General features: G+C 38.9%; 1 protein-coding gene across 1 annotated transcript in view; it reads left to right on the forward strand.

Moving 5' to 3' along the window:
* Positions 1-19922, forward strand: part of AHCYL2 (adenosylhomocysteinase-like 2) — a 218102-nt gene that overhangs the window by 146903 nt on the left and 51277 nt on the right. Inside the window, exon 2 of the mRNA XM_012664737.1 lies at positions 16914-17022. Coding sequence (XP_012520191.1) covers positions 16914-17022 — 109 coding nt within the window. The remainder of the gene's footprint in view (positions 1-16913; positions 17023-19922) is intronic.

Consider the following 19922-nt stretch of genomic DNA (forward strand, 5'->3'; position numbering starts at 1 on the left):
ATTGTAGTAACTTCTTCACTGCCAAGTTGTTTTTTGGCTTTGACCCCTGGAAATATTAACTTTTTGTCTTTTCCTCAGCCCTGAGCATATACACAAAAACGTGAATATGGGATACTTTACCATAAAAATAAACTAATAAATAAATTACTAAGCACAGCAAACTTGGACAACTCTTAAAAACATGGAGCAGAAAAAGAGACACCTAAAAGTACTTATTTTATAATATTCATATCAGGTTCAAAAATAGGCAAAACTGATCAATGATGATAGGAGTCAAAATAGGGATTACATTTAGGGAGGAGTGACAGTAATGAGACAGGGGACATGAGGGACAGCTTTAGGGTACTGGGAACGTTTTAGTTCCTTATCTGCATAGTGGTTATATAGATATGTAGACTTGTGAAATTTTATCAAGCTGTAACTTTCTGATTTGTATACTTTTTGTAGCTAGGTTATGCTTCAATAACATGCTTATTTAAAAATAAAAAGAATATATCAAAGAAAAAAAGAATATAGTGACAAGTCCAACTCTCCATTTATTTAATGGCATTATGCTTCATTATTTTACCCCCCACCCCTAGCTCCGTGATAAAATTGAGGGCACTGAGTGCAGATTCCTTCCCACTCTTATTCTGGTTGTTTTCAAGTTTAAGAAGTGTCAAGTTTAAGCTTAACTTCTCTTTAAGGACAGTTTTAGCTACAGGTGCTAACTGCAGCAAACTGAACCCTGACCTAAGTGGCACTCTATTAGCTATATCAGGGAAATTGAGGATTTAAGTCTACACCCCACTCCCAGATTCTAAAGGACTTAACAGGGAGTGGAGAAGGTGGCCTGGTGCCTGCTTTAGAAAACTGTAATCTTTGTATTGTGTAATTATTTATCTGAGAGACACTGATTGGATTAGTCAGTGGCAGGGAGGTACATTTAAGTACACTAGGCATAATTTTCTCATAGTGATGTTTCTATTTATGGTTTGTCAATTCTTACTCATACCTGATTCTCTTTTCCTTCCTTTTACCCTTCAATGCCTGTTCTATATTTTATTAATTTTGGACTTTGCACTAAGGTAGTTATTTATTGTTTGGTTAAGTCATTTTTTTATTCAGCACATATTCATTGATTGTTTACTATATGCTAGGCACTTTGAATACAGGAATAAAACGTAATCTCTAACCTCAGATTACTTACAGTTCCAGTGTGGAAACAAGACAAATGATCAATTATTGGTAACAATGCTGATAGGTGCTATGATAGATATCAGTCTGGGTGACTGCTCAGTAATTCAGAATTGAGTCTTAACCTAGACCAGGAGCTGGAATTGTGTGCTGAAGGAAGTTATAGCTAAGCTATAAATCTATAAAGTTTGAAAGACATCTGTGTGTGTGAGGGGGGAGGTAGGGAAATGCAGAGAGCTAAGGCTCCAGAGCTGCGCAAAGGCAAAGTCATGAAGGGCCTTATATGTCACCATGCTAAAGAGTTTGGATTTTATTTTGAGGACAGTGGGGACCAAAGTTGAATTTAATGAATTGAAGTAGGCTGTTCTACAGATGGAATTATCTAGGCCCTTACTTCTTAAAGTGTAGTCCCAGCAGCATTGGCATCATCTGAGAGACATTAAAAATGTAGAATCTGGCGGGGCGTGGTAGCTCATGCCTGTAATCCTAGCACTCTGGGAGGCCAATCCAGGAGAATCGCTTGAGGCCAGAAGTTCCAGACCAGCCTGAGCAAGAGTGAGACTCCTCTCTACAAAAAAATAGAAAAATTAGCCGGGTGTGGTGGCATGTTCCTTTAGTCCCTGCTACTCAGGAGCCTGAGGCAGGAGAATTGCTTGAGCCTAGGAGTTTGAGGTTGCAGTGAGCTGTGATGGCACACAGCACTTTAGCCTGGGTGACAGAGAGAGATTCTGTCTCAAAAAAAAAAAATCTTGGGACCTACCTCAGACTTACTAAATCAGAACGGGCATTTTAACAAGATATCCAAATAATGTATGTGACATTCAAGTTTGAAAAGCACTGATTGAGGTAGATATGGTGATGGTCAGGCTTTAGACAGCTGGTACGCAGAAGAAAGGACAGATTGCAAGAGATATTATAGAGTACATGTTCTTCCCTCTGTTTGGAATACTCTTCTCAATCTCTCCTCTCACCAAACACACATCCTTTACCTTTCTGCTTAGAGCTTCTCTGATGACACACCCCCAACACACATGATTGGTGCCCTTGCCATACACTCCCATAGCACCCTGTACTCACATTATCATTGTTCACACTTTTATTTACTTAAATGCCTGTCACTCTCCCTATATTCTAAGCACTATGAAGGCAGGGGCTGTCTTTCATATGGCACACATGGCAGGCACCCCATAAATATTTGTGGTTTGATTAAATGAATGAATTTTCCATGTGTAAAAAGAGAAAATAGATTTGGGTGTGTTAGAGAGAAGGATGTACATATTATTAGTAGTAATAGTGCATTTTAAATAGCACTGACTGTTTTAAGTGCTTTATACATATTAACTTATTTGATATCCTTGGTTATCCTATAAGGTAGATACTCTTAATATCCCCATTTTAGAGATGAGAAAACTAAGGCACAAAGAGGGTAAGTAATTTGTCTAAGGTTACACAGTTAGAGGTGAGATTCAAACCAGGCAGTTTGGTTCTACTAAGCCATATCTAATTTTGAACAAAATAGCTTCGTGGCACTGTGCTTAGTGTTTTATATGTATTATTTAATCTTTATAAAAACAATGTGTGGAAGGTATTATTATCCCGTTTTACAGACGAGGAAACAAAGGCTCAAAAAAATTATGTAGTTTACTCGAGGACACACAGCTAGTAAGGGATGGAGCTGGCCTCCAAACTCAAGTCTAGCCAACTTTAAAGCCTGTAGTCTTTACCAGTAATGATGATGTTTCCTGTTGAATCTAGAATATCTGTGGGATGTAAGTTTTAAGATCATGGAGGAACTGAGAGGTAAGATGCCTAACATTATTAAGGTTGTGAGCTAGGGAGGAGGACTTAATTCCAATTGCTGTATAGCATTGGCATTTCAAGTTTGAAGGGGCAGGGAGATTTAAGGCCCAACAATTTCAGCCAACCTCATAATTGACCACATTGAGCTTTGAACTCAGGTGGTTAAGAACCTTAGCCTCTGTAATAGGCTGTAACATAGGTGACTAAGGAATAGGGCTTTTTTGTTGTTGTTTGTTTGTTTTTTTTTTATGATCTCAGGGAAGCCAGTTGGATTAGAAATACTGAATGTCAGAACTGGAAGGAACCAGTTCTAACCTTCCACAGTCCACTCTTCCTTACCTTTCCCTCATTCATTTTATAATAAGGAAACTGAAGAAGGGAGTTATTAGGTAACTTGCCAAAGTCTAATAAAACCATTTGTGACAAGCCCGGAAACAGAGGACAGGGTCACATTCTTACAGTCTTTGCCCTGTGCCTTATAACTCTTTAGCTTCCAGATTCATCACCCCTTTTTTAAAACTGTTCTAACATTGTAGTAACTTCTTCACTGCCAAGTTGTTTTTTGGCTTCGACCCCTGGAAATATTAACTTTTTGTCTTTTCCTCAGCCCTGAGCATATACACACTCTGATTTAATACCATCTGGCATACCCTCATTGATGATGATACTACTATCAAGTTACCATTGCTAGGAACACACCTGGCACATAGAACTTAGAGCTGTTCTTAGAGTTTTAAAAAGAAATTCTTCTGAACTGTTCACACACTTGGTGAATTTTTGTAAAACAGAAGGCTGCCGGAGCAGATACAGTTTGTATAACTCTTTTTGGAGTTGCTAACTCCTCACCTAAATTTTAAGTGTTCTGTAATCATGTGCAGTGGTCTCACTCCTGCCATTGCCATAGGTGTATCTTCTAAGGCACATTATGGTAAAATGAAATTATATTGGAAACAAATTTAAAACTATTACTTATAACTATACCTTATACCTTACACAGTCCTGGTGAGTTAATAGACCTTCACTTCTCAAATGTAATAGCAACTATTTTATTTTTGTTTCGGAATCATTAGAGAAAGGTGCAGTGAGGTTACAGTGTTCAAATGAAGTCTATTTTAGTTAAAACCTACGCTAAGAAAATAAAACAATGGCCTAACTAAAATAACATTTAGTTTAGCCTGCCAAAGTGATATATTTTACTTGTGTTTATTCTTTAAAAGCTGTTTTTCCCCCCTGGTTTCATGCTACCATGAAGGCAGTCACCCTCAATTTATTTAATAAATCATTCATGGAGAATATAAACAGGAGTATCCATAATCTAGTGATTTGCTGATAGGTTCTACTCTAGCAGTAAAATAGACTTTTGGCCTTGATTTGTTTCTAAAAGCTTTATTATGATATGGATCATAATGGGTTACAATTGGTGCAGATCAAGCCATGGAAGTAGATTATATATTCCTACAGAGATAAGGTTATAATTAAGGATTAAAACCCTACTAAAGACTCATCATCAAATAAGTCATAGCTGTCATCAGTAATATAACTAAGCCCTATAAATATAATGTTCTACATTCTATAAAATGGACATAAATATTATTAATAAATACATTAATTTTGCAAGTTGCCCCCAGAGTACTATAGGGTGTATATATATAGCATACAAAAATTTTAAATGGATTTGGTAATTTCTTAAGCACCTACTATATGCCAGGCACTGTAGGCAAATCAAAGTTGGCTAAGCCCCTGAAGAACCTGGAGTCTAATGAGGGGTAACACACATACATAATAATTATAATATGAGGACGGGTGAGAGGAATGACATAGCCAAAGAACATTATTAGAGGAAAAGGAGATTGATTTTTTTTAGGTCACATTTCATGGCATAACTATCATTTGAGCTGAACCTTGAAGAATTTGAATAAATGAAGATGTAGGTGAAGGCAGAAAAAAATGCATTTCAATTTGAGAAAACGTCACAAGCAAAGGCATTGAGGTGGGAAAGGACACAGCATAATAATGACATAATTAAGAGCTACTATTAGTGTGGATACACCCTTTTTTAAAAATATATATATATTTTTTTTTATTTTTGAGACAGAGTCTTGCTCTGTCGCCCGGGCTAGAGTGCCATAGCGTCAGCCTAGCTCACTGCAACTTCAAACTCCTGGGCTCAAGCAATCCTCCTGCCTCAACCTCCTGAGTAGCTGTGACTACAGGCACGTGCCACCATGTCTGGCTAATTTTTTCTATTTTTAGTAGAGATAGGGTCTCGCTCTTGCTCAGGCTGGTGTCAAACTCCTGAGCTCAAGGGATCCTCCCGCCTCAGCCTCCCAGAGTGCTAGGATTACAGGCGTGAGACACCACACCCGGCCGTACCCTTTTAAAATCTTTGCTTCAGTCCTTTGAGGTGGCTATTGTTACTTCCACTGTACAGATTAGAAAGCTGGAGATATAAAAAGGTTAAATAAGTGGCAGACCAGAATCTGTCTTACTCCAAATCTGTCTTACTCCAAAACCAGTGTTTGAGGCTGCCATACTGTATAGTCTTCACATTCAGGAAATAGCAGGTAATACCACCTACCTGGAGGATAGAGTGTGTATATAGGGATATGCAGTGGAAGGTCATCTTGGAAAGGATTTGTGGAGAGTTTTTAAGAGGCAGTGGAAATGGACAGAGAGGGATAGATGAAAGCCTTGGTAGAGGAGGGCTCAGATATAACTGGCAACTGATCTGGGGACTAGGGGAAAGAGGAATCAGAGATGCCTGAGGTCTCATATCTGGTTGCCCAAGGGAACAGCAGCATCAGTAACACAAATAGAAAAGTGAGGAGAAGAAAGAAAATGTTTGGAGAGTGATGGGGAAAAAGATGGAATGATAATTTTGCTTTTAGACATGTTGTATTTAAAACACAGATGAAATATATCATTGGAATTTTAGGCAGCAGATGTGACCTCATTTTTAAGAAGTTTGTATTAAAAAGAAGACCAGAGAACAATAACTAGAGGTTGCTGCGAGCTCAGGCTTTATCAAAGTTGACACGCTGACCTCAGTGGGCCTTATCTTCCTTGCATCTCATCAATCTACTGTGTCTTAACATCACTCAGATTGCTGCACTCCGTAGCTCGTCTCTGACCGCAGCTTCCTTTACTTCCACTACTGCTGTTCTCTCTTCTTACTGTACCTGCTCTCTACCCTCCCTGTGATCCCTGATCCCTTGACATCTCTGAATGCACCTGGTATAACAATCCCCTTGTTTTCACCTGCCTTTCTCTCTAGTCTATACCTCTGGCCAGTCATTTGACTTATGCCCTCTCTGGCATCTTACAGTACCTCTTCCCTAGATACTACCTTCCTCCCCTCCATTCTGCATACAAAGGATCATTCTCTTAACCAGCAAAGGCCCCAAAGGGTAACAACCCTATAATCATAATTGTAATATTACAACTATCAGCTCCAGAGAAATTATCCACTGCAATGGGAATTAACACTGTAAAGAGTCTTTGGTCCTTGAAGGAGACCAAAGCAGGCATATCTTGTTGGACTTCCTTTGTGCCTGAAACCTATGGTACTCGTATTGGATAATATACCCCAGGAATGAATTAAGCAGGTAAAGTAGATTAGATCACATTTTTTCTACTTATGTCTTATTTCCAAACTTCTGAAGTGTGCTGCAAGGAGGGAGCTGGTATGGGGACATAAAGTGGAAACAGCTTCTAAGGTCCTTTAGGAGCAGTCCCCGACCTTTTTGGCACCAGGGACTGGTTTCATGGAAGACAAGTTTTCCACAGACCGGGGGGTGGGGGGATCGGGTGTGGAGAGGTGTGTGGTATGGAAGCTCAGGTGGTGATGCTCCGCCTGTTTCCTAACAGGCTGTGGATCAGTATCTGGCCATGGTCCGCGGAGTTGGGACTGCAGCTTTAAGGTCATATTGTGCGGGGGTACCGTGTTGGTATTCTGTTTCTTCTGAAACCAGACCTGTGAGTAAAAGCTGGCCTTGGATAGGGACTTTGAGGCAACACTAGTCTTGCTTGGAAACCCCGATTGTCCTCTAAACCTATGCTCTGGTGGCGCCTGACTAGCTTCAGAGAAGCCACTTTACAATCAGCATCTGTGTTGTTTATGTGGCTGAGGGCCCTTAGGCCTTCATGTGTATAGCATAGGGAGCCAGCAGGGGGAGTTGTGGTTCCAGGACTTTCTTCAGAGCTTGTAAGAAGTTATGATCCTGCAAAAGATCTTCCCAGTCTCCATCCGAACCTCCTGTGCAATAAGAATTTAACGAGATATGCCAGCGTTTGGTGCCAGACCCCTGGTGTGAGCAGATGGGGAACTTCTGCATAGCTGTTTAAACTTGAAGGCCATAAGGAGCTCTTGATTTCAAGGAAACGCCTGTTTACTGTACTAATCCAAATCAAGCAACTCTTGAGAAAAGGGAGTGCCTTCTTGACCTCAATCTTTATTGATCTTGGTATCAGTACTTCCAGTGACGTGTCCCGAGGGGCGGGAGAAAATTAACAAGTGCCTTACACACAGGGAGAGAAAGTCCCCACTGGGGCGGCGGGGGTAGAGTGTTTGGGCAGCATTAAACAGTGAGTGCCCAGTGAGAAGTGCAGTGCCTGGGTGCAGCACTTTGTACCAGCTCTGATTTTACATCAGAAGCACAAGGCTTTGAAGGGGCCAGTAAGGAACTTGTCAGGCAATTGACTGATGATCTTGATTTGAATAGGAGGCTGCTGTGAAAAGGGATGCAGCTTCTGCTAGCCACTGTGAACTTCTGAATCACTAGGTTTGGGTCTGCTTTGAGGCACTCAGATAACCCTGGCATTTCCAAACCAGCTTTCCCTTTTGCTTCAGGACATATCTTACCCAAGCCTGCACTATGGAGAAGTGGGACGGTAATGAGGGCACCTCAGCTTTTCACATGCCTGAGTGGATGGTGAGTTCTTTGGTCACTTTGTTTTTCCCTCTCTTTCTTGATAATGAGAGACAACCATTTCTGACAGGTGATAAAGATCACCTCTAAGAAGCTCCTACCAAGATCTGTGGTTGGGAAGACATTTATTACTCTAATTTCTGATTAGTTCCTAGGTGGTGTGTCACCCTGTTTCTTGATTACCAGTGGAGCTAGGGAAGGTATGAGAGCTGCCTGGCCAGAGGCAGCTTATTGCCTGGTTGTCTCTGTGGTGGGCGGGGGCTTTCCTCCAGCTGCTGGTGTGCTGTATGGGTAGTATTCTCCTGTGATTGCTTTGCATTTCTATTTTCAAGCTAATGCTTATTTTATCTCTCTGGGAGTAAAGAAAAAGAATAATGAAAGTTAGGTACGGTGGCGCACACCTGTAGTGTCAGCTACTCAACTACTCAAGGTGATAGGATTGCTTGAGATGAGTACGAGACCAGCTTGGGCAACATAGCAAGACCCTTTGCTCAAAAACAAAAAAAAATGAAGAGAAAAAAAATAAAAACAACTTAGAGAAATGGTGCTCTCTCAAGTCTCTAAAGAGATTTAAAACATTTCTCCCCTCCCTGCAGTCAAATCATTTTCCCAACTATTCTCCCCACCACCATCAACTATTTTTTATATATATATTTCTACAAGGCAGAAACTGTAGCCCTCTTGGTATAGTTCTTCAAAATACCATATTCGACTGATAAATAGTTTTAATATAATGATGATAAGGATTTATTTATTGATAAAAGGTAGCACATAAAACCTAATATTTTGAATTCAATTTCAACTTTTGATTTAAAAATAGTAACCATCCTTATGCTTCCAACTGGTTTCTTCTAGATTTAGCCTGATTTCTTACAGCCTATACAGGTTTGTGTTTTATATATATATGGTTTTTTCCTATGGAAAATTGGTTAGATTCTCTACAATACATTCCAAGTTCTTTTTAGTGTTTGTGGAATTATGTACGTGAAGAAATAACTCTTGATAATGGGATTCAGTATATAGTGGGCCTAACAAAGGCCCAACCAAGGAGACTACATTTCAACTCTGGTTGTTACAACTGTTGTTTATTTGTGTGGCGGTTATTGCTGTTGTTCTTGGTGCCATTTCATAACATTGTGCTCACTTATTAAAACATTTGATGAAAAGAAATCCTATCCATTTACAAGCTTATTTCACATAATGTAAGTGTTTTAGAATTAATGGAAAGGATTCATGTAGTAATTCTGGTTGAGTTTTTTAGAATCTCTAGCCACTCACTAATAAGAAGGGGGAATAAGAAATTTGTTTTTCTTAGGGAGGGCCTACATTAAGGTATTAAACTTTGGTATTTCTATAAAGTAATATTACAGAAGAATTCTACTAAACATTAGTGTGCCAACTCAGAATCAATAAAAGTTTTTACGTAACTCTTACTGCTGTAAGAGCATCCTCACTGTCCACCTGCTTAGCACATCCCCTCAAGAGGAGCTCCTACAAACTTTTATTCATTTACCTTCTTTCTATATATGTGAATAGGAAAACTGCTCTACAGGAGTTAGTGTGACTACTGCTTAAGGGATATAACCTAGGGCTTCTCAGCTTTCAGAAAACATTCCTTAATAAAGCACAGCTCTCCTCTGTTTTTAATATGGCATCTCTCTTATTTAGCAATTTTTTGCCCTTCTCTCTCAAAAACCAGGAAATACCTTTGATCAGTAATTTTTTGAACAACAATGAGGAATAAGGAGGGACTTGTCTTTAATAGCACAATTGTCTCATTTGCTGCCTTTTCCTTGCCAAAGACCTTTGAGGCTTTCTTTCAGATACCGAGTAAGTCATTAACTTCTGACCTGGTCTGTGGAAGTACTTCATTAAGATGCCACTGATACACTTAGCCAGGAGAGGTAGCCACTGAGCACCCTCTAGTGTATTGCCTATGGATTTCCAGACCTTACTTGTGAAATGTTAAAGTGCCTTTTAATCCCCAAGAGAAAAGTCTGGAGCCAGCTCCCATGTTGGGCAAAAATTTCAAGTTAGGGTTTTAACAACTGTCTGAATGATGTTCCAGTTTACATATTAGTATAATGAAATTTCCACTGAGAGAGACTATCCCTGCCACGAAAGGAAATAGGAAAAGCCTCTCAAACCTTCTTTCAGGAGAAAAATTTAGCAGAGAAGGTATCTCCATTTTTGTTAATAATCTCTAGCAAAAGAGACTTGTGTGCCCCTCAGAAAATAGGACTCAGACCACAGATAGCTGGCAGTACTCACATCTCTGATTCTCAGCAGGGAAATAAGCCAGGATGAAGTTTGAAGAACCCCCATCTCAAGAACTGACAAGGTAGAACTTCAAGGTAACATTCCGTCAGTCACTGGAAAACTTCTGGAGCCTCTGCTCTTTAGCTGCTTTCATGTGAAGGATTTTCTTAGCCTTGTTCAGGCAGTTTTGCTGCTGAAAGGTTGGGGAACACATTCTTTTTAAAGATTGTCTTATTAATGTGTTTTACTTCCCCTGAAAAATCTTTAGTCCTGCACCTTATGTGCATGGCGATCAGCAGTAACCTTTTTTTATGTTTCTACATTTTAATATTTCCTCCTCCTCCCACTCAAGCTCTCCGTAGTGCTTGGTACTTTTCCATAGGAAATCTAGTTGATTGACTTTCTTGAGTACCCAGCCAGCTTGCTACCCAATATTCTTTCAGCTAGAAGTAATCCCTTTCATAAGTAAAGAGTTTGTTCAAGCTGCTCATTTGGCTTGGAAGGGAGAGGAGTCTTGAAGAATATTTGAACTGTATCTATTAATACTTGGAAGTGAGACAGAAACTTTTATCTGATAAATGGTGGTGGAGATAGCTTGACTATAACTCTAGGTCAAGATTGGCACTGAAAGCAGAAACCCATTTGAAAAACTGATGAAAACTATGTGTATGTAGTTTTTCCCTCCCCAGGAAAATATACACAAACACAAAATTTTGGATACTCTTTTAGGGGGTTCTAGACATCCATGGATTCTAGGTTAAGAACCTTTGACCTAAAAGAATAGAAATATTAACATTTTAGGCTTGTATATCATTATGTAGTCTTCAAAGCCCTCTCATTATTTTATTTTATTGTCTCAGCACACATTTTAGATAGGCAAAGTAGATATTATTGTCTCCATTTTATAAATGAGCATTACATAAGTTAAGAAATGGAGATACAGATATATCCTTTGTAGTACTACTTTACGTACTTGAAAGTAATTAATTGGTTTCTCTTTGCCTGATTCTTTTTAGAGTAAATAGGTCTTCTATTCTCCTCATGAGTCCTGTTTTTCTTAATGTATTAACCATCTATAAGAGCCTTAAATTATGGAAATCAGAATTAGACCCAGTTTTCTTTAGACCCTGTGTTTGGTATAAAGAAAAGATCACCTCACCCTATTCTCTGAACTTTCAAATAACCATTTCTTACCTGCCTATGAACATGCCTCCATGGCTGTAGCCACGGGTAGGGTAGAGAATATTTGGCTAAGGAGAGAGTCAAGAGAATCAGGGCTACTTCATTTATGATTGGAGAAAGTGTTAGAGCAGTGGTTCTCAAAGTGTGGTCCCCAGATCAGCAGCATCAGTATCCCCCGGGGATTTGTTAGAAATGCAGAATCTTTGACCCCACCCAGAGATAGTAAGTCAAAAACTCTGGTAGTAAGGCCCAGCAATGTGCTTTAATAAGCCCTCCAGGTAAATTTGATGCAGCTAAAATGTGAGAATTACTCTGTTAGATAAACTTGTTAAGTGGTTAAGACTTTTCCTGTCAGTCATAGTATCCTATAATGTTTTCTGGTTGTATTTGATATAGATCCGCAACTCCCTTTGGCTCAGGTTTAGTGACTTACGCTATTGGACCAAGGAGTTCCTTTTCACCTGAGTGAGGAAAATGAGGAACCAGCTTAATACATGCATACTAGGGTGAACATCCTTGTTACCAATAGCAGGAATTTAGAGATTTGTCAAGCAAGCAGGCAAAGTGGTCTGTCTCACGTTGTGAAATTATGAGTAAGAGAACAGGATTGTCGTGGGTGATGGTGAACACCAATATTTGAGTTCAGTTAATCTGTTTCCATTTTTGGTAGTGGCGTTGGGCAAAGTTGCCAATTAAAGGGGTTTTAGAGTTCTAACTCTCATATGATCAAGTGTTTCAGAATTATGGCTTGATCAGGGCCCCAAGATCATCTGGGATGATGTCATTTCTGAGACCCAATCTAATAAGAAAATAAATTTAAACAGTAATTTCAAGTTAAGTAAACTTAAATATAAAGTAAGAGGATTAAGTTGGGGCTAGTGCACCTAGGATTAGGGCCAGGGGAGTTCTCTGGTCTTCCAATTAATATCATAAGGTGTGGTATAGTGGAGAGCTTCAGCTCTGACATAAACACGGGCCCGAATTCCAGTGCCATCACTCACTTGATGTGAGATCTTGGGCAAACTATTTTTTCTCTCAGAGCTACACTTTTCTGCTTTGTCAAATGAAGATAATGCCTACTTCTTAAGATTCTTGTACAGATTAATAGAAGTGACATATACACAGGGCTGTGAGGGCTGTGCATATAGTCATGTGATAAATATTAGTTCTCCTCCCCTTCTCTTCCAGAGAAGTCAGTAAACACTATGCAATATGACCTTTTCTCTAGAAATAAAAGATTATCTTTAAAAAAGAATCTATGTTCTTTCCTGGGCTCAACAATCTTTTTTTTTTTTAAGGACAAATTCAAATCACTTCCCCCCTCAATCTCTGTAGCATACAGTTGAGAGTAGCTTTCCTATTCATTGGGTCCATTTCAGAAGTCAGCAAATAAATAATGTTATTCTTTGCCTTTTTGTTTGAATCCTTATTTGGCATGTTATTAGGTTGTTGTGATTCTGTGGACTCTGTAGAGGTAAGAAACTCCCCTTTGTAGTCACACCTTCCATGAACACAAATTTTTTGGAAAAAACAAACTGGGTCACCCAGTGCCAAATCGGCAACAATCTTGAGATGAGGCTAGAAACCAAGTGTCAAAACCTGTATAAAAGATGCATAATTAGGCCAGGTGTCGTGGCTCACTCCTATAATCCTAGCACTTTGGGAGGCCAAGGCAGGAGGATCCCGTGAGCCCAGGAGTTCGAGAGCAGCCTGGACAACATAGTGAGACCCCATCTGTACCAAATAAATAAATAAGCAAGCAAGCCAGGCATGGGGGGAGGCTGAAGCAGGAGGATCGCTTGAGCCCAGGAGTTCGAGATTACAGTGAGCTGTGATCATGCCACTGCACTCCATGGGCAACAGAGCAAGACCCCATCTCTAAAAAAAAAAAATTTAAAAATTAAAAAAAGCACAATTAAAAGTAAAGTAACTGGCTGAGAAAATTGATTTCCTTGGTGACAGAGCGGAAACTAGTGTCCCCAGTCTAGCTAATCCAAGGACACAGTGTAGGGTAGGGGCTGCCCAAGTACTTGGCACCATTAATTTTTTTTCTTTACTCTCTTAATAAAGTTCCTCATTGTTTTAGTGACTCTGTAGTTAATTTTTTTCTAATGAGACTAGGTTAACTAAAATCATCTGACATGGAAAAGGAGGAGGTAAGGTTAAAAAGGAACCTAATTAGCAAGTTAATTATAGCAGGCAAAAAAGTGCATTGGTTATATAAATACGCTATTGTTATGCGCATGCAAGTTGGGCCTTGTCAAGGGACTTGTTAAGGTTTAGAGGTCAGAGGATCCATGTAATTAGGTGTTTAGGAAAAAAATAAAAGCAAAACAGCCACCAGAATTAGGAATGGCTGATGAGCCACTAACGGAAATGCCTTATTAAATTGGGGCTCTGCTGCTGAAGGGGTTGTTGGAACTGCTTCAGGGAGTCCAAGGAAGAGTAGTCCCCCCTCCCCCCAAAAAAGCTAGCTGGAACCAGAGCCAACAGAATTGCTGATGAGGAAAGTTTAAAGGCCTGGCCACAAGGGTCCCTGGGCCACAGAGGTGGCAGTGGGGCTGATAATGTCACTATGCTGAGCAGCAGGAAGAAATACATTGTCAATGGCAACTCTGGGATTAAAACCCAGGTGAGGCTAAACTCTTATTTACCAGTCTTGCTGCCGCTATAGCCACTATTGTAAAAGGCCATCTGCTTATATTCTTTTTCCCTCTTTTCCTGCTTTCGTCCCTCCCTCTGGCTCAAGGTGAGCTACCACTCTCTTAACAGTCTCTTTTTCTCCCTTGCCTTGATGCCTGTTAGAATTAGGCTGTTCTCTCTGAAATGGAAAAGGAGGGTTACCTTGAAAGACTCTTTGGTTTCAGACAAGGTAGGAAAGTTAGGGGTTGAATCTACCAAGGTACCACAACTGGGGTAGGTAGATTACAAAATCAGTCAATTACAAAATGGACTGTTGATTGAAGGATATAATGGCATTTAATTATTGAGGGGAAGCGGGCACCAGGAATGACCCATTTAACTCGTGTATTCTGGTTATCAGTGAAAGACGTTTATTTCTTGGGAAAATTATTTCACTTATATGTAAGTGGTTAGTCTCTCTCTAATATCCTTCTGTCTTAGAGAAACTTGATTTTAGTGTCTAACCAAGGTTTTAGAACCCCGTGTTCTAAATGGAGAAAGTCTGCACAGCCTAGTAGTCTTTAGTGCCGAGACAGCCTGAACTTGTTCTGGATAGGAGGGTTACTATAAATGGAAACAACTACAGAGAAGAGAGCTCAGCTCACAGAAACTGGTTTGAGATGATAATGCCACTAGATATCTATATGGTTTAGTGTTACTGGGGTAAAAATACCTGGGTACTTACCCTGATCCTGCAAATCTAGAGAATAAGAGTGACTGGCCCCCTCTAGTGGTGTGAGTGTGTGTGTATGTGCACACAAATGCACATGTGTGCATGTGTGCATGTATGCAGGTGTGTGGTTGGGGGGGTTGTGTTGAGGCAGGGTTTTTCTGTTATTCTTTTTGAAAAGAAGGCACCGCCGAACTTAGTGACTCAGTGTGGCCTTTAGAAAGTCCATTACTACTTCTTTTCCTAGATAGACTGCTAAAAAAGAATAAAGACATGAGACTGTCTTGAACAAGGTCGATGAAGTGGAAGCCAGAGTTTTGAGCCTGACTGCTGTCTACCTCCCCAGCTTCCCACCCTCCCTCTTCTCCTTCCCAACTTTTTTTGCTCTTAAAAATTATTTTTTAACTTTAGACTTGTCTTATGTTTACTATATTTACTGCATATTCAGCCAAATATAGACAGTGAAGGCTACTTCAAATTCATTGATTCAGCACACGATTGAGTGCCTGGGACGTGCCAGGCATTTGTGCCTGAGGATGTAAGGGTGAATAATATAGCCCCTGCCTTCATGGAGCCTATAATTTATAGAGGATCCAGGTAGGTAGGCAGTTATATTCCATGTAATAGGTGCTATGCTAGAAATAATACAGTACATGAAAGTTCATGTGCATCCCATGGGAATACACAGAAAGGGCACTTTATCCTTTTGAAATAAATTGTTACTTTAGCAAAATAGTTTCATCATTTTTCATTTTGTGAAGAGCCTCTAATCCAATGAATTTTCCTGTTACTAAAAACAATTTGCGAATTCTAAAGCACTATGCAGGCTTTATTTGTTGTTATAGCTATGAAAATGCTATGAATTCCCCTACAAGGCAATGCTAAGCTAATTCCATTTGGCATTGGTCCCCTTGTCTCAATACTCAAATGACTCCTTAGTTACCTCTAACTGCAGGAGTGTAGCCATCAGTTGCTGCTTTGATCCTGGTCTGCTGTATCTGTTGTGCCCATCAAGGAACCATCTTTTTATCATTAAAGGTAGAATCAGTCATCAGATCTTTTATCCTTTTCAATAGATCTTCCTTTGTGCCACCTTGAATCCAGAAGAATAAGCAATTATGCAAACATTCAGAGAAAAAGAAAAATTAATAGTTGAATAAATGATATAAGCTTTGATTTGTAAAGTATTATAAAGTACCAGCTGGAACCTCCAACAGCAGGGGAAAGAGATAAAATTATACCAAAGTCATTATCAGATATTGTCCAAAATGCAGCTTCCAGAGTATGATCTGAGATTTGTGCACATTCAGTGAAATCATCCATTCCTTCTATATCTGTTACAGTTAGTAAATGATCAATCTTGTGGCTTTTAGGTATTTTATAATACCAAACATTAAAAAAAATAATTAATGCTTGCTAGTACTAGAAAGCCAACTAATACATTTTAGAAAGTCTTTAACAAATTAGAGTGGCTACCTGCAAGAGTTACAAAAATACTGAACTGGAGGGATTGGGGGTGGGAAGTGGATTTATTAAATCTCCTGCCATGTTTCAGTTTACATACATTGTTTCATTGAACCCTCCCTAAAACCTATGAGGTAAGTACTTTTATCTCTGTTATATTTATGGGAAAATGAGGCTCACAAAAGCATCTTGACAGCATCACACAGATAATGAGTGACATAGCCAGAATTTGAATGCAATTCCAGAATGTTCGTTCGCCTTTTTAAAAGTTATTATATACTGTTTCCTGAGAATCTTGAAACTTGAGTGCAAGTCATTTTACCTTTCTGTACCTTGTAGTTTTCTTATCTAGATATATGAAGCTTATAGCTATATGGATAGTCTCAGAGATTGTTTCCAGCTTTAATTTTCAGTGAAATTGTAGAAGGTATTTCTGAATATGACTCAACTTTCTAAAAATTTATTTTAACCAGAACATTCCATTTCCATTTTAGGGGAGGGATGTCACAATTTTATTGTAGAAAGCATATAGTCAGAGAGTGGATCAGAGATTTAAATTTGATAGAAACATAGTAGGCAAAGAATGAAAACCCATTCTCCTCTTCAAAAGAGTTTTAACATTCCAAATAGGGTTTTAGTTCAATCATATCAACTGCAAAGAAAGGTAAGAGCCTATAATGCAAGCCTTGAGTTGCTGTCTCAAAATGGAGGGTTTTTTTCCCTTATATAACTAGGGTTCTTTTTCTTAGCAGATCCAATTTGCTGACCAGAAACAAGAATTCAACAAACGTCCCACCAAAATTGGACGTCGCTCTCTGTCCCGTTCTATTTCTCAGTCATCTACTGACAGCTACAGCTCAGGTGAGTACTGAGCTGCTATGGGCCCACCTGTTGAGGCTAATAAGTATGATCAAAAGACCCTCCTGTCTATCTAAGACTAATTAAGCATGATTTAGCCTATGCTTTGAATAAATACTTTGAATGAAAATTTAGAACAAAATTCTTGATGAATCTTTGGATTTCTCTTTGGAATTCAGAGTGGAACATAATAGAGGCCTCCTCTTCCAGTAGAGGCAGAAGAAGTGATTATAGAAATTGAGTTCTTTGATCTACTCAGAAGGGTGGGAGTATGTAGTTCACTGACCTTCACTGAACAATACATGTAAAGACTTGTGTTCTTTCCATCCTTTAAAGATAAAAAAAAAAAAGTTCCTCATTCCTGCATCTGGTACTTGCAAATTAACAGGGAAATCTCAATTGCTTCAAGAAGCAATGAAGACATTGTAGCTAGTTCAACTAAGTGGGCTCTTTGCCTTCTCTCTTAAGCTGTGACATTGTATTGTTTGTTACTCCTTCTTTCCTTCCTTTGCAATGGCATTAATTCAAATACATGTGCTCTTAATGCCAGATGAGATATTACAGTGGACAACCCCTTGAAGGCATTAGCCATTTGTGCAACGGTATCCAGTATGATATGAGTCTGATCTTATATGGAGCTATCTTATTTTGCTCTTGTGTTGGAATGTGGTAGGGAGTGGAGTGTTTGCCCTAGTTACCTCTTCACATTATGAATAGTAATATTCATTAGAAAATTTTTATCATGACCTGAAATTTTATTTGTTCTTCACACAAATAGGAAAATTGTATTATGTAAAGCTGAAGAAAGATTGCTTGGGAAGCTATAACTTTTAGGTTGGATAGATTATTTACACACTTTTTATATTTCTTATATTACTTTTCCCCTATAGTTATTGTGAATGATGTAAAGTGTATGACATAAATTCCTATGGATTTTTATCTAAAGATATAGACTCTTGTACCTATCCTATTCTGCTGAAATAGCAGTGCTGAAAATTCATTAACTGGTTAATATAACTCTGAAAACCATAATAATTGTGAAAGTGTGAATTATAAAGTGGAATGTAGCATTTTAGGCTGTGGGTTTGTGCTCGTTATCTAAAGAGTGATGCTGAATAATAATATCAAATGTTAACTTCAGCTCAGTCTCGCCCCTACACACTAGATCCACATCTCCAACTGTGTTTTTGCAGAGGAAACCAACGTCTGCCTTCCCACTCAACCCCCATATGCAGGGAGGGTACTTTAAAAATATCTATTTACCTAGAAGAGTGTAGTTGATGCCCTTGGTTTCTAAGCCATAACTCCTTGGTGAGTGATATTGACTGGTGTCATCCTGGTAAACTTGGACCTTTTAGATTAAAATATATGAAATTGCCATTTTTATAAGTCAAAAATTGTCAACCTAATGTATCTATTTAAGGATATTAAGTTCAGAAGCAGAGAGTAAAACATCCTGCAGATGAAAAAGAACTTAAAGATCTAATTCAACTTCCCACTGAATGCTGGCCTCTTTGGTAGCATTTTAGATGATAGAGTGCTCCCTGCTTTATATAGTTGTTTATCTCCCAATAAGCTCTTATATATTCCTTGGAACTTAAAGATTTTACTTATAAATAAAAATTACCATTTTTGGTTGCCTGATTTTGGGATATCTCACTGTCCTGGTTACTGTCATCTGGATATTTTCTAGATTAAAGTGACCTTTTAAGAATATTACGCCTATCAACATAATACTCTAGATGGCCTGAACTAATCTACAAGAAGTGTTATTCCCATAAACTCTGCTTTTAAAATGAAACCTAAGATTGTTTGCTTCCTTAGCAGCTGCATCACATGCACTGTTGCCTCCTTTTCTCTTTTTTCCCTTCACATGAACAGGTGTCAAGCCCTTCTAAACAAATTCTGAATGAAGATGCTTATTGCCTTAGACTGGGAGTTAGGAGAGACCTAGTTTCTGGTTTTTAATCCATGCTTGATTTACTATGTGATCCTGGAAAACTCTTGCTTCCTGGCATATTCATAAAAGAGAAATGGGAAGTAAGATGAAAGAATTCCATACCCATCAAATGAAAACCCAAGAATAATGGAACTGACTCACAGCTTTCTAAATATAAGATATGCAAATGCATGACAATAAGAACTGGGGGACCATTTTCAACATGCATTATAATTTCAATGACTATAGAAATTACCACTGGAGAGCCCCAGAAACTGATCCTTGAACCCTTTTCCCTTTTCCATTTATACTTTCTTCCTAGGTGAACACATTCAGAGTCATAGTTTTAAATACCATGTATTGGTGTTTGATTCTCATATTTTATCTCTGGCTCAAATCTTTCCCCTACACATTGGATCCATAATTCAACTGTCTGCTTAGTCTTTTCACTTAGATGTTTTATAGACATCTCAAACCTCATGTCTTAAAAACTGAGCTCCTCAGTTCCAACCTTACCCATCTTCAGTCTATTTGCAATAGCCAAATTCATTCTTTTAAAATAAGTCACTTCTTTGCTCAAAACTCTCCAATGGCTTCCCAAACTCACTCTGGGTAAAGGCTAAATTTCTTATGATGGCCTGCAAGGCCCATCCAGCCTCTAAGTACATTTCTGAGCACCTCTCTGCTTTCCAAACCTCCTCCATCCTCTCCTGCCTGTTAATTTCACTCCAGCCATACTAGTCTCCTTACTGTTATTTTGAAACATTCCAGGCACTTCTCTGCTTCAAGACCTTTGTACTTGTTCCCTTTGCCTGAAATGCTCTTTTCCCATATTTATGCACGACTGGCTATCTTACCTCCTTCAGTTCTTCACCAAAAATATCATCTGGTCCAAAGATAGTGAGTTATCTCAGTTGATTGTTTACAGTCAGTTACAGATAGAACTCTTTGTTCTACTCTTTCT

This window comes from Propithecus coquereli, unplaced genomic scaffold, assembly GCF_000956105.1.
Source record: "Propithecus coquereli isolate 6110/MARCELLA unplaced genomic scaffold, Pcoq_1.0 Scaffold91, whole genome shotgun sequence".
Taxonomy (NCBI): domain Eukaryota; kingdom Metazoa; phylum Chordata; class Mammalia; order Primates; family Indriidae; genus Propithecus; species Propithecus coquereli.